The sequence below is a fragment of the Anopheles moucheti genome, chromosome 2, assembly GCF_943734755.1.
Source record: "Anopheles moucheti chromosome 2, idAnoMoucSN_F20_07, whole genome shotgun sequence".
Taxonomy (NCBI): Eukaryota; Metazoa; Arthropoda; class Insecta; order Diptera; family Culicidae; genus Anopheles; species Anopheles moucheti.
In genome coordinates this window covers 77,515,180-77,529,312 of record NC_069140.1, presented here as the reverse complement: position 1 = coordinate 77,529,312, position 14,133 = coordinate 77,515,180, and the positions used below count along the sequence as shown (strand labels likewise).

At 43.0% G+C, this 14,133-nt stretch overlaps 2 protein-coding genes across 2 annotated transcripts; both read right to left on the bottom strand.

The window, feature by feature from the left end:
- Positions 1 to 751: 751 nt before the first annotated feature.
- Positions 752 to 3,460, bottom strand: LOC128310785 (protein sly1 homolog). Its single transcript, XM_053047503.1, has 6 exons — positions 3,347 to 3,460; positions 3,113 to 3,272; positions 2,741 to 3,042; positions 1,705 to 2,665; positions 1,495 to 1,636; positions 752 to 1,428 (listed from the first exon to the last, which is right to left on the bottom strand). Exons 1-6 carry the CDS (start codon positions 3,372 to 3,374, stop codon positions 1,105 to 1,107), a joined length of 1,917 nt encoding a protein of 638 aa, XP_052903463.1. The 5' UTR covers positions 3,375 to 3,460; the 3' UTR covers positions 752 to 1,104.
- A 341-nt stretch (positions 3,461 to 3,801) lies between these two features.
- LOC128297134 (uncharacterized) lies at positions 3,802 to 8,675 on the bottom strand. The gene is made up of 7 exons (XM_053032704.1): positions 8,588 to 8,675; positions 8,330 to 8,516; positions 6,285 to 6,581; positions 5,110 to 6,207; positions 4,908 to 5,047; positions 4,581 to 4,840; positions 3,802 to 4,517 (listed from the first exon to the last, which is right to left on the bottom strand). Exons 1-7 carry the CDS (start codon positions 8,673 to 8,675, stop codon positions 3,885 to 3,887), a joined length of 2,703 nt encoding a protein of 900 aa, XP_052888664.1. The 3' UTR covers positions 3,802 to 3,884.
- Between the last annotated feature and the right edge of the window lie 5,458 nt (positions 8,676 to 14,133).

The window sequence follows — 14,133 nt, the reverse complement described above, 5'->3', positions numbered from 1 at the left end:
GAAGAAGGATAATGATGAAGCCTTCTGGATCATAAGAGACCGTCACCGTCAGCCGTCTGCTCCCTAGGCGTGTCCTAGCACGATTAGCAGATACTTTGTCATCGCCCAATTGATCCTCTATCCAACCGTTTAATTGTTTGTGGGACGGATAGTTTTATCGCAATATTTTATTTGAATTAACACCATATTCAGTAAATGCGCCTAAATATAGGCAACTTCAGTAAACAGTGGTATGTATAATTATATGATGGATCTGTGAAAAATCGAAAAAATATACTCGTTCTATGTTCATTAATGCTACACGTTTACCATCATATTAGATAAAATTTGCGAAGTGTTTTATGAAATTGTTTGAAATATATGAGACAATTGCATAGCACCTGAAACACTTAAATATTGCCCGCCCGCCAGATCCGTTATGATCACTTGATAGCTACTACACATTAGAATTATTAAAACTACACAATTGTAAATAGAATACATGCAGGATGCGTAACGTGTATACAAAAAGTGTATAAGTTTAACTAACTGAATATAAAATACAATTGATTTGCATACATGTACGCGCAGTTTTATTCGACCAACGTACTGCTCGTTGTGGAAAATTCGAATTACGTTCAAGCTGGTTGTAAATTGTAAATTAAATGAAATCTGTAATAATATTTAAGTTCTTTTTTCTCCGAGAAATGCGAATATTTGTACAAAATCAAGATTATTAAAAACACTAGTTTGAAAGAATTACTGTCTGAGTAATGTTTCCTTTTATTATTGAATAAATACTAGGCGGAAGTTCTCCAGAATGTAACATAATCCAATGGTACACGCTTCAAAACAGATGCAATGCTAATAATGATCATGTTTTTAATAAAATGCTAACGAATCAATAATAACGCTTTATTCCTTGGATAAACGCAGTAAAGGTAAGCGAAACCTAATCCAATAATATTCCTAGTCCATTTGCACCGGTGGTACGTACGGCTAACTTTACTTCCTTACCACCTTTTTCCGCATCTAGCTAAGCTCACATATAACGTTCCGCCGTTGCGAAACACCGAAGCAACGTTCAATCACACCGCGGCGTACCGGATGCTGGCGGGATGTGCTCTATGCACCGGCAATCTCCTGACCCAGCAGTGAGAGTTGCTTCAGGAACTGTTTCGCATTCGTTAGCGTTGAGGCACCGTAAATGATGCGCCGGATGCTGTTGGTGCTTTGCTTGGATTTGATGAAATCGACCAAATTCTGGTACTCGATGTAGTTACCACCACCGACCACGAATACGATGGCGTCCTGGAATGGGGATCGATTTTTGGGCACCACATCGCTACCCTTGAGCAGCTTAGGATCGAGGTACAAATAGTCGTCCACCTCGGAGCCACCAGACCGACACTCCATCAGCTGTTCCGTGATTTTGGTGACCGGAAGATTCTGAAACGATTTGCACCACATGTTAGACTATCGGTCATATACTGCGGTAATCCGTTAGTTACGTACGTGTCTTTTAACTACTAAATTCTTTACACCTTCCATCACGAAGGACGATCCCTGGGATACGAGCTTCGAAAACATGGAAACCGTTTTTGTGCCACTTCCTTCGTATTGGTTCGAGTTCGTTAGTGTGCTCTTCATGATGCTCCTAAAACCAAAGACGCAAAACATACATCAATCACTGTGTTACCATGGGTTACCACTGCAGACACTCACTTCCATCGTTGTATGTACGGCAATGGGGACAAATCACATTCGCACTCCCTTAACGTCTCCTCTAGGCGCTTAAATTCCGCATCAGTTACGTTGCTGCAGATGTAGTAGATGATAAACAGTCGCATCTTATCCTCAGGTAGGCCAAATTCCGGGTCCTTCAGCAATTCAATCAACGCACGATCGAGCGCTTGCTTGGACATGATTTTTTCTTCCAGCTCGAAAAACGAATCTAACCGGCGCGATTTGATGTAGTTCAGAATGGAAGTGGCAATTTTGGTGTGCATATCGATCAGCCGCTTCTTTTCTAGCAGCTGTGGCAGTGAGTTGACGGCACTGGTCAGTTTGGCCGTATTATCGTTCACCATGGAAAAGGCGACATCCGATTCCCCGTCGATGCCCATCGTTGTTTTAAGCTTTTTGATCTCTTCCTCCGAGGAGCGATACTGTTCCAGCTCTTCCTGTATCGCTTCGGCCACCGTCGGGAATGGACTCCCTTTGTGCGTACACCAGAACCGATCGCGTGAGTCTAAATCGCATGCTTTCATTTTTGGCTTCGCACCGGTCGCACCGTACTGTTGCTGGTCTGCTGATGGATCCTCTTCCACCACGACACGATTCAGTGCGAGCTCCAGCACATCGTGGGCAAGCGCTTGGTAGGTCCAGGTGTGATGCAACGGTGTCGCCATATCGATGCTGCGATCCAGCAACACCAACAACGGTCTCTGAAAGCTAAATGCTCCCGTTTGTGTTGCATCCATGTGGAACAAATTGTTCCGCGCGTCCCACAGATTTTCACGGAGCTTTTTCTCCAACTTTCGGGCCACCATTTCGGCGGCACTGTTTTTCGGACACCTTATGATGGGTACGGTACCAAGCGTAACGAACACGGCGAACAAACTGTCCACGATGCTATCCATGATGTTTTCCATTTCTACATCCTGCGTATTGGCACGGTTAATGGCTAAAATGTGTCAAGTAATGCGACCCTTTAATAACTTGCGCAGGGCGTGATCGTAAGCACCAAAGCAATACCCACCGTAATACGACAATGCATCACTGTTCTGGTGCTTCAACACAAACATATCATCCTCCAGCGTGATGAAGTTCAAGTACTGATCGTACACCTTGTGAATGTTTGCGACACATCCCGCCTGTAAGGCTGCCCCAGCCAAATCTTCCAACTTCTGCCGGGAGATGGGTGCAATAAAGTTCAGGTGATACACATCGTACAGCCCGTTCTGAAAGTCTTGCGCTATACGGCCCAGATTTTCTTCCGTTGGGGCACAACAGTATATAGCCGGCACGTCCGGAATGGAATCACGATCGGAATGTAACTGACTGTAAAAGGTAAAACATCGTTCAACCAATCTCTCCAACCGGGGGGAGGTTTATGTGGTTCAATATTTACATATGCAGCGTAATACCCATTTCACGCAGCTCACGGATCGATATCAACGGGGAAATAATATCCTGCCCAGCACGATCGTATATCAACAGCTTCCATACGGGTTCGGCGGATATGGCTTTCGTTATGGGCTGATTGAGGTTTAGCATTTGCTTGATAGCATCTGAAACAGCACAATACAGAGAGCGGGTCGCGTTAGTCGGGCGTACAATCTACAATCGTACACACGTTACTTACTAATCTGACGATCTTTAAGGGTCGCCATCGTGGTAAAAGCGGAAATTATTAGTGATTTTCTTAACACACAAACTAATAAATGTGTAATTCAATCAAAGAAACCGTGTTCTGCGGTGAACCGAGTGACGTTGACAATACAGCGATTTTTTTTTTATATTCGTCATCGGTTGCCAGCTGTCAAACCTGTGGCAACGTAAACAAACTGCTGCATGGGCAATGAAACATAAAGCTGTGCCGCATGGGCATTCTTGGGTTTTAAAACAGCCGTTAAAATGGTGTAATTTTTAAAATAATCAACAATAAATATTAAATTAATTAAAATACGATTAAATAGGTAATTGAAGTGGAATGAAAATTATATATTAAGAAATTAAATAATAATGTCCTACTAATCATGCGGTTTTCTTAACAGCTTCGATTTATTTCCAGTGAACTATTATGTTCAATCTCTTCCTTTTAATAACACTTATTAGCACATTTACTATCAGCTTGAACACAGTCGGAATGAAATAGTTAACTAAACTTTAACTAATAACTCCTACGAAAATAACCTAACGATCGTTCCAATGCAAATAACCATCCAAAGGGAATGAAAATGATGTGCCTTTCTCGCAGCACTATTATCTCCCATACAGCGAATACCTTCGTGCCGTATAACGAACCGTACCTGATCCGGATAGCGACAATCGTTTTCGTTGCACAGCACATTGGAATTTTCCAACCGCACGGTATAGTAAAGCGATCGGCACGCCTGATCCATAATGCCATCGCACGGACGGGTGTGATTGAACCACAGGCTTTCCGCACCGGGACCCGTCGTTTGGCAATTGTCCGGCACAGCACGATGGTTGCGACCTTCACACACGGTAAACTCACCGTAATCCGTGTTCATAAACTGTACGCGCACGTTCTCACTGTTGCGCAGAAACAGCTGGCCCAAGCGATACCGCAACTCAACACCCGGCGAAAGATACTGCTCGTACTCTTCGCGCACGACTGCCGCACGCCAAAAGTCCCGATTGCTGGCGGTGTGGCAGTTGGGCGCCATCAATCGTTGTGGTATAGCTCGTAACATTGGTGCCAGTTCGCCGGCAAAACTTGCGATCGATGTTTGTGAAGTTTCAATAATGTGATAATGCTCCTCTAAAGATCGGCTGTGCGTTGTATCGTTCTGGAAGTGATTAAAAGTAAAACAATTACTCTATGCAATATTTCATGCCTAGCAAACACTTACAAAATTCGTCAACTGCCGGAATGTTGCAGCATCGTTCGTGACAAAGCCGAAGTAAAGATCGGGAAACTGTTCGAACGATCCGCGCAACATACGGCGAGCACTTTCAAAGTCCGCATTGGCGATACGGTGCGACTGAGCAAACACCAGCACGACCGGTGCATTGGACCCGACAGTAAAGTTCGATCGTTCTGCATCCATCTGTGCGGAAAGCGTTGTAACGATCGAGGCAAAACTTCTAGAGAGCGAGAGCTGCCGGGGAACTGAAATTGTAATGCATCATGTTACCAAGAACTCATCTAAAATGCATAAAATTGGCTATTTTCATACATGATCCTTGAAAGCGAAGCAGTTCCTCGAATGCCGTAGATATACTGTTCGTCTTATTCACCATATATTGCCCCGTAGTACCGTGTACGACGGAGAGAGATGATCCGTAACTGGAGACGTCAATTAAATCCACCAAATAGCTAAAATGAAAAACAACTTTAGTCAATCCAGATCGTGGACACAATGCCGGTAGTATCCTCACGATATTAGCTGCAGATTGTGATACTCGTCACGAGACCCGTCCAGCACAACCGTAAGGTCAACGTTGGGTTTTACGGTAAGCTTTCCCGCACCGGACGTCGTCGGACAGTCGGCAACCGTGTCCAGTAGCAGGTTGGCTTGCTCCACAAACTTATCGACCGTTGCGTTACAGATGTTCTGCATAAGCCGCTCATCGACGATCACGCTGCCGGTGGTATATTGCAACAGTTCCACAAATTTGTACGTTTCCTGCTTCAGCCTTTCCGGTTCGATCGAACGAAGAATGTCCTTCCGTTGGCAGGCACGCGTCACATCCACCGCTTGCTTTTCCGTTGGAGTTTCCTCCAACTCTTCACCTTCAAAAACCGCGTGGAACCGTGTGGCTCCTACTGCTTTCGCACTGAACTGAGCTCTTTCCATCGATTCGTGGTCCTTCCCGGTGGATTGTAGTGATCCGGTCTTGGGCGGTCTACCCTGCCCGTACCCAACGCGCCTCCGATGGGAGATGGTTTCGATTGCGGTGACAGGAATTCCACGATCACTGTAAAACATCTCCAGCACCTGCGAAAGTCTCAGACGGCGCAAACGCTTATACAGCTGGGGAGTTTGTTGCGCCAGGAAAAACCCATCGATACCGGCCAATATTTCACTGTCCGTCATTTCCCACCGTCCCGCGTGGTTTTCGCTCAGATAGCGCGCGCGTGGAAAGTAAGTGTCGTTCCAACTGCCAGCCAGCCCGATCACAACGTCCCTCATGAGTGATGGCCCTTGGTACAGGCAAACCTCTGCCAAATCGCCCGCCAACCCAGCTGCATACATGTTGTCGATCGATTCGAGCGATGCAAACAATTTATCCAGCTGCTTGCGTGTGTCCGCCCTGTCCATGGTTTCGAGGTTTTCGTACGGATTTTTCTTCCTGTACGCCGTCACAAACTCGCTGAGCAACACGCTCTGTGGCTGAAGACCGGCGGCAATCGACATGATTACCACACCTGGCGAAAACGTACCGTAGTCCGCTGTATGGCAGGTTCCCCGCTCCAGTGGACAGCGTGATAAGGGGCGTGAAAACGTCGTCTGGTTGGAGTTACTTTTCTGCGCTCTGCGGGAAAAAAGATAATGCAAAAAACTTGTATTAGAAGGGCCGCCCAGCAATATTTGCCACTCGAACTCACTCACTTGTTCTGTGTGATCCAAGGTGCTTGCGCATTTCCATCGCTACTCATCAGCGTAATGGGGCAGGTGAGCCGCTCGTTTTCACGCTGGTACGGTTCAACCGAGCTGCTCAGCATCCGATGCAGGTTACAGATTTCGAACGGCGTTAGAAAGGCTTCAAAATCGATTCGTCCCGGTACGTTCGATACCAGCTGCCGTTGGAGCGCGTACTTGGGCACCATTATGCCACGCGCACTGTGCGGAGTGACCCATTGCGTTTCGGACACACCCGGCACCTTCTCAATGCCATCCACGCGTAGTCTGAAATGTAAAGTTTTGGAGATTAATCTAAAGCAACAGTTTGCAATACAAGAACCACTCGTAGAAATGTTAGTTGGACACTATTTGAGAGGAGTTTTCGAAAGGGTGCACTAACTACTGAACAGATCTTCATGATGTGGCAAATAAGCTACGCACTTTCCGTTTCTTCAATGACTTTAAGATTGAAGGGGTAAAATTATATCAGCTCTTTTGGAATTCCGGTCAAGTTATCCGGACTCTTGAGCATCGCAATATCTAACATCACATGTCAGGTGGTTTGTCACATTTTGGTTTGTCCAGAGTCCATGGGAGTCAAGGGTATTGATTCGGTCTTATATTCTTCAACTTTGCGCTGGCAAGAATTCTTTTTATAGACAAGAGATCTTCTATAAGCCACCTGCCATACAGAGATTCCGTATACCTTCGGAGGTTCAAGCAGAAGCTAAATTCCTCGAGCAGCCGATTAGCGAGTCACCAATCAAGATATTGGAAGTAGTAGTTCCAACGGTTCTCTTAACAACTGATGATCTATAGGTGATCGTACCTTTAAATTTGCTTAAAATTCCTTTGTTTTATCACTTTTTAGTATCTCCGACTTCAAAAAGTGATATTTAGTCGGACGTTCGAGTGTGGGATTATACAAAATCCTTGAAGTTCCTGACTGATTCAAACTTCTTAACTCTGTTTTAGCGGCACAAGTACACAAGGTACAAGGTACACAAGGTTGGTTCCGTGTTGCTGTTGTTTAAAGGTTTTAAAAGACTTTGAAACATTAGAAATTCTTTTGTCTCTGGCCTTCCATGGTTTTCACTCCTTTGGTTTCATGATTTGATATCTGTGGAAGGACGGAGTCTCACGCTCACGAAGTCCTGCAAAATTCGATTGTGTGATCGACGATCAGACCTTGTAGCGACAAAAAATGTGTTAAGGATCTCGGCATACTTCTGGACACGAGGCTCTCTTTCAAGGGCCACCTTGACAACGTGATAGCCAGAAGTAGTGATATTAGAAGCAGTGTGTCTTCTTCGCGCCAGACTGGCTTTCATTGATGGACTGCTAAATGGCATCATTGATTCTCCAACCCTCCAAACCCTCCTCATGAAAATCAATTTGTACGTGCCATCTAGGCTATTCCGTGCTCGGTCAATGCAGTTCAACAAGAAGACGAGAACATCATTTGGATCTTCCGAGCGCTTTCGAAAACCTGCTGAACCTTTAACGACACCCGTGCCGCTTTTAAGTTAGGGATCTCAGTTGCTGATTTCTGTAGCCGTGTTACTGTCCGGTGTACGTCCCGATGATCTCAATGTACTCTCTTCACATAGTGCTATCGCGTCTATATTTATAATGTTCGTCAATTCGGTGTCTAAGGGTCCTACCGGTATATCGACATTTTCAATAAAATATTAAACAAGCAAAGAACTACCAAATGGCGAATTCCCACTATTAAAGAATTAGACTTAATTAGACTAGCCGGAGTTCGGTACGCTAGTCATATCACTGAAAAGCTACTGAAGAACTCAGATCGTAGAATTTTTATTCGAATAGTCCACATCCTTGTCCACAGAGGAAGGGGACCTATTTAGGGCCCTAGCTGAGATGGAGTGATGACGTTAATGCATCGGTTGGAAAGACAAGGATAATGGATTAGAAGATCAGGAGCACCATTGTGGCAAATTCTCTAGCTACTACAATTATGGACAAGGAATCTTCGGGTAGCACTAGTGATACTAGTAACACGTTCTTACCGGTGAATAAGCTCAGCGCTAAGCATACGTATATCGAGCGTGGTAGGATTATGGCGTTCGATCTTCCGTATCAGCTCCAACAGAAATGGCAGCGTGTGCGGTGGTCCCGGTAGCGTTCCATTCCCTCGATAGCAGTGGATCAGTTCGTCAGGTATGTTATAGTTTCCATCTGCGACTGTCACAAACCCTACAACGACACACAACATTAGCACGCATGTCTCAATGGTCTTACAGACAAAAGCTTTTCACCTCACATACCCACTAACACTACGGTGGCCAATAAAAGCCGTACACTGGAAACATCAAACGGACGCTTCATTCCGAGTGCGTTGGAGGGTTGGTTCATTCACGAGTTTCAACACACCAATATGTGTCTTATCTCCCTTAATCTAAACGCTTGCTTTTTTATCTGTATCTTGTTTAGGTGCGGTTTCGGTGACTAACCACCTGTCGTCTGGAACACGGTTTTGGTTAAACCAGTCCCAACGGAACCATGCCGCAAAATATTTCACCAGACCGTCACGTCACTTGTATTAAATTTGCAGTCTATCGTTTATCGCACTTCAGAAACTTGCGCCAACTAGCAAGATACTGAGATGACACTCACATCCCAAGGGAAATCCGAAGTTAATACTCTTTCACTTTAAATGGTTGTTGCATGAGGCCCAGCCACCGGCCCATCTTCACACGAGAACAGTTAGAGCAGTACTAAATGGCGTCGGAATTCCCTTATCAAAACTTCCCCATACCTTCTTATCTGATAACCGATGTGTATGTTATGATAGGAAGGTCACTCATGAAGCGTTCTACTACAACAGGTGTGTCGGTGCAACACATTGGGCATTGTCATCAACCTCCACCAAGAATGTGAGAATGTATTGTACAGTGAATCTGTTACAGATTCATGAATCTGAATGAATCTTCGTGGATTTATGGTTCTTTAAGAATGCACGAATATGTTGAGAGTCGGCTCGCAATTTGTAAGACCTCTTCGTTGCAAAAGGTCGAAAGGATACGAATGACTATTCTTAAAAAAATCATTAGACAAATGCCGCTGCACATCTTGATCCTCGAAGACGTTAGAGCAGCTGAAAGAGCGGTGACGTTCTAGCAATGGCAGCACAGGAGTGGGTCGCGTCTCCACAATGTGAACTCGCCAACTGAGACTCGAGATGTCCGCGTGGACTTCACCACGCGGACATAAAATTAATCAGTGAGCCGCTGTAGTGCCCAGAATGTCCACACTGATGCTTTCCAGCCGCAACAACTGGCGGAGTATAGATGATAGTGATGAGAAATGATCCCAAATTTGGGATCGGATCGTGTAAATCTTCCCGATACCGAGTTCCCTGATCGAATGTTCAAAATAAAAGATTCATACTCAAAAGTTGAATGTTCAAATTTCACACATATGCTATATGTTTTAGTTATTGTGATTCATAGATAAGAAATTACACATGAATAAAAACGCCAGGGTTATCGTGAAACCTAATTTATAAAAAGTTAATAAACAAAAAAATTTAAAAACATATTTGGACCCTCGTAACCCTCATATTAAGTCATATTAAGGACATAAACCCTCCTTTAAAAACAATTACAATGGTAGCATTCGGACGCCGCCCTCACTATCAACACACAAAAACCCCAATATAAATAATGCTGGATGATCCCAAACAGTTACTTCGGAGCGGATTGGGATCACCAAGGGATCCAAGCTCTCAACAGTACACTGTATCGATCCTTGTGCTTCTCTGGAGTACCACTACAAGCAGTACGTTATCATAGTAGCTGAGTCTCAGTAGCTCAAATAGCTACAGTGGTGACCGTAAACTAGACGCCTGACGTCCTAACCAAGATGACAGAGCACAGCGCCTACTGTCGTTTCTATTCGTCTATACCAAAGTGGGTAAAGAGACTAGGTGGGCTCATAGCTCTTTTCAGCAGGCCATTTTTAAATACCCATTTGACGTTTCGCGTTACGGTATCCGTGCACAGTTGTTTTTGTTTTGATTGTGTTGCCTGAAGCTCTTCCTGCAAATTTGAATCGATTATTTCTGTTTCTGTATTCAGTATTCTGCTCCTTCCCTACTCTTTGCGAGTTTATTTATCAGTTCAATAAAGGTGTCCAGCTTCCTGAGCCGTGTGTGATCAACGGGCAGCAAACTTCGAAGTAATTTAAGACCGACAACTGATTGGCATAGGTCCTAATCAGCCGTATTGAGAGCTTGGATTTGGTACAATTCTTGAATTTGAACAACACTGAAAATATACTCTCTGCACGCAATATCATTCAGAACGATAACACACACACACACACACACTCTCAAGTGACCGTACCGCGAACTGTCAAACCATTTCTACTTTTTTTTCATAGCGCGGTTGTCAAATCGTTAGGGATGAGCCCACCTAGTCTCTTTACCCACTTTGGTCTATACCATCACTGTGAAAATAATACCCAAGTAGGCGATCTTGGAGAAACGAAATATCGGGCTCCTTTGAAAGGATTCCACAACGGCATACCAAAAACAAAAAAAAAAGATTAATCAGACAATAACACTAGTAAAATGCATAATTATAAAAAGAAAAAAAAATCACAATCATTTTTTTTTTACACCAAATTATATTTTTGTAAACTTGTTTATCTTCTTCGCCCCGGTTTTTCGGCCCCACTACAATTGTGTATTGTTGTTTGCTTTATTTGCTTTGTTTTGCTTTGTTTCTTTTAGTTTGACCATTCGTGCAGCAGGAGGTTATGTTGTTTTACTCTGGTTTTTGTCTTCTTACTCTCAACATTGGTTAATTTGTTCCACGTTACTACTATCCATTCCTCGTTTACAATCGCGCGCCCCCTTCTTCCTGTCAGCATGTGTTCTAAGTGTGTGTTTTTGTGCAGTGTGTGTTGACCACTATTATCATTGTTTAAAATTCTCCACTTTCCACTCCACTTGGACATATAAAACTAATTATGCGTTAAAATATATCACCTAATTGTGTGTGCTTTTTTCCGAAAATTACATTAATTGTGGGGGAGATGGATTTGAAACAAGGTGCACATAAATGCGATGTACCGGTTTTATCGTTCCAGTTGTGAATTTAATCTCCAGTGTGTCTATTACGCCTTAGTAAAGGGAATATTATCCTCTTCTGCAACAGACATTGTTTATTCTGCTTCGCTGCAAGATTCAATTGGTATGCGATTAATAGTGTTATTAGTGTTAGTTACTTTATTTAACGTTGCAATTGTTTCGATTGTTATACACATTTAGCTTCCCTCCACTGCCTTTTTCTCTCCCAATTTTTTTCTATCACTTTATCATAATCGTTCGCTTTTTATATCCATTCCTCAGTACCAGACGGTTGCAGTCTGTCCCAGCAGAGTATCATTCACGCGAAGATACATTCCTTTTCTAATTAACGGACTGTTTCACATTATGGCCCTCGGGTTAGTTAAACGGTAACGTCCTTCTCCAGCAATGGTGGTACAATTTTAAGGGTGGTGTGTATGTGTGTGTCTATCCGATGGTTTCGGTACACCGAACCGGTGCAAAATACACATATGTTTGGAGTGGTTTGTTTGCCGTTTATGGTGGTTTAATTGTGTTATTTAGTTTATTAGTTTCCTGCACTGCACATCGTAACGGTTTGATTTTGATTTTTTTTTGTAATTTCATTCACAATTATTCATGTACACGACACGTTGGAACAGAAAGGAGCCGACAATAGAAACGCAACGAATCTGTCCCTCTCCCTGGAAGAACCCTTACCCCCCTTTTGGAGAACAGAACACACGCACACGCTAGTGGTGGTGGCGAGATTGTGCATCACACCGTTTAACCTCGTGACATTGATTTTGGTTTAAAGTTTACCATTCCGTATCGAAACAACACGTTCTGTGTCCACAGTTACGCATTTCGCAATAAAAACAGGCGCAATAATGTTGTGCTGCTGCCGCCCGCGGACACATTACTGTTCAAGATGAAATCTTTGTTATGGTACATTTAATATTTTTCCTATAGCGCTTATTAGGTGATACATCATTTCCTACCGAGAAATAGTCTCAATATAAAACAGGAAACAAAAGCAGGGAATTCGACGATCGCTTGCGGTTTAGTATAAATATGTGTGTTTTGTTTTCCCTATATATATATATGTATACTGCTCGCGTTCCAATTCCAATAAGCCGACCGTGTAAGATTTCACTTGCTAAAATAAGATTTAATTCCAATTGCACTTAAAACTGACGGCGGAAACGTCTCTCATCCGTAGCTCATCCGTTGCATCTGCAATCAACAGAAAATTTCAAGACAATCCTGTAAACCAAATGCGCATTCGCTGCGCTTCCCGTTTTGTTTCCCCAACCATGTATGTGTGCACACATACATAACACGTAAATGGCGTGTCGTTCGTTTGGTGTGACCGAAAACTAATTAGTAAGTATTGTCATTCGGTTAAAAATGCAAAAAGGTACACAATTGTTTTAATTCAGTAGTGATCTCTGCCCATGATCATCGTTTCCAATCTTTCGTGTGTATTAGATGATTTGCTAGAAAATTGTACTGGCGTATTATTATGTTTTTCCCCTTCTCCCCTTACAAGGTGGCATATATCTATATTCCACAAGCCACAGTTCTGGCGAAACTCAATACTTTCAGCATTTTTGGAAATTACATTGTGAAAGAAAAAGATATCCTATTGTGCTGCATTTACAATAACATCTTCCTCCTTTTATCATACATATTGGTTTAGAGAAAATATAAATGCGAGCAACAACAACAAAAAAATCCTCATTTATGATTTAATGTATACACGGATCTGTTGCGTTATGTTGCAAAACGAATCTCGATGAACAATTTTCGAGATGATTTTCCTAACCACACTTTGACTCGGAATCCCGATACACCGGGAGTATAGGGTACGGATACCTACACATAACACAATTCGTCCACTTTCTCCCGCTCGTTCTTCTTCCCTCTCTGCGACTTGGGGGTTATTAAAAGGACAATCCACCAAACATTAACAGGGAGAACATTTAAACTTGTATTTCCGTCGAATATTTGCTGCATTTCTTCCCGTCCCGCATAGTCAGCTATCCTTGTTGCGGTAAACGGTGATGCGGTACACGAATGTTGTTGAATTACATTTAAAAAACATGTTGCTTCGGACACCTGTTTGCTGTCCTTCGCGTGTTGTTACAAAACACTACCAATAGTGACACATTGACAAGCGCAACCACCAAGATCAGGGATCACAAAAAGAAAAAACGGAAAACCCAGAAGGGATCTTGTGACCATCTTGCGCTTATATCTCGTTTTATCCTATTTATCAAGATCGGATACACCGTGCGACCCTAGCCTATCACCTAGTGCTGTGTCTGTTGCTATTAATGGTAAATCATTATCGACCTTCTCCGTCATCTTAATGCCACTTAGAAATTGTTGACGCATCCGTTTACCAGATGCGGCGTGTATGTGAAATTGTACAGTTTTTGTTGTGATTACGATCACATGAAAGATTTACTTTAAATGTGTGTTTTTTTTTGTATGCGTGTGAGTGTGCATAATTGTAAATGATAATTCTCATAGTATTATTATTACTCTGCATTAAAAAAAACTAAGATACAAACTTTAACATAAAAATCCAATCGTATCGATCAGTCAAAGGCAAGCCAAACGATTCATAAAATCGATCACGTTGAAAGAAAGAAAGCAGACTTACTCTTCAAGCTTCTGCTGAAATCTTCCCTCGAGTGGATGCTCCTCGTAGGTCGAAAATAATACAAATTCTTTCTAAACTATCGGGCAATA

What these genes read in the sequence shown, in the direction of transcription:
- LOC128310785 (XM_053047503.1), bottom strand. Translation starts at nt 3,374, where the DNA reads ATGGCGACCCTTAAAGATCGTCAGATTA. An exon ending in CCTTAAAGATCGTCAGATTA is followed by an intron (nt 3,273 to 3,346) that starts GTAAGTAACGTG and finishes GTGCTGTTTCAG; the next exon opens with ATGCTATCAAGCAAATGCTA. An exon ending in ATTTAGTAGTTAAAAGACAC is followed by an intron (nt 1,429 to 1,494) that starts GTACGTAACTAA and finishes AAATCGTTTCAG; the next exon opens with AATCTTCCGGTCACCAAAAT.
- LOC128297134 (XM_053032704.1), bottom strand. Translation starts at nt 8,675, where the DNA reads ATGAACCAACCCTCCAACGCACTCGGAATGAAGCGTCCGTTTGATGTT. An exon ending in CCTTGGATCACACAGAACAA is followed by an intron (nt 6,208 to 6,284) that starts GTGAGTGAGTTC and finishes TTTTTCCCGCAG; the next exon opens with AGCGCAGAAAAGTAACTCCA. An exon ending in GCTTCGCTTTCAAGGATCAT is followed by an intron (nt 4,841 to 4,907) that starts GTATGAAAATAG and finishes TTACAATTTCAG; the next exon opens with TTCCCCGGCAGCTCTCGCTC.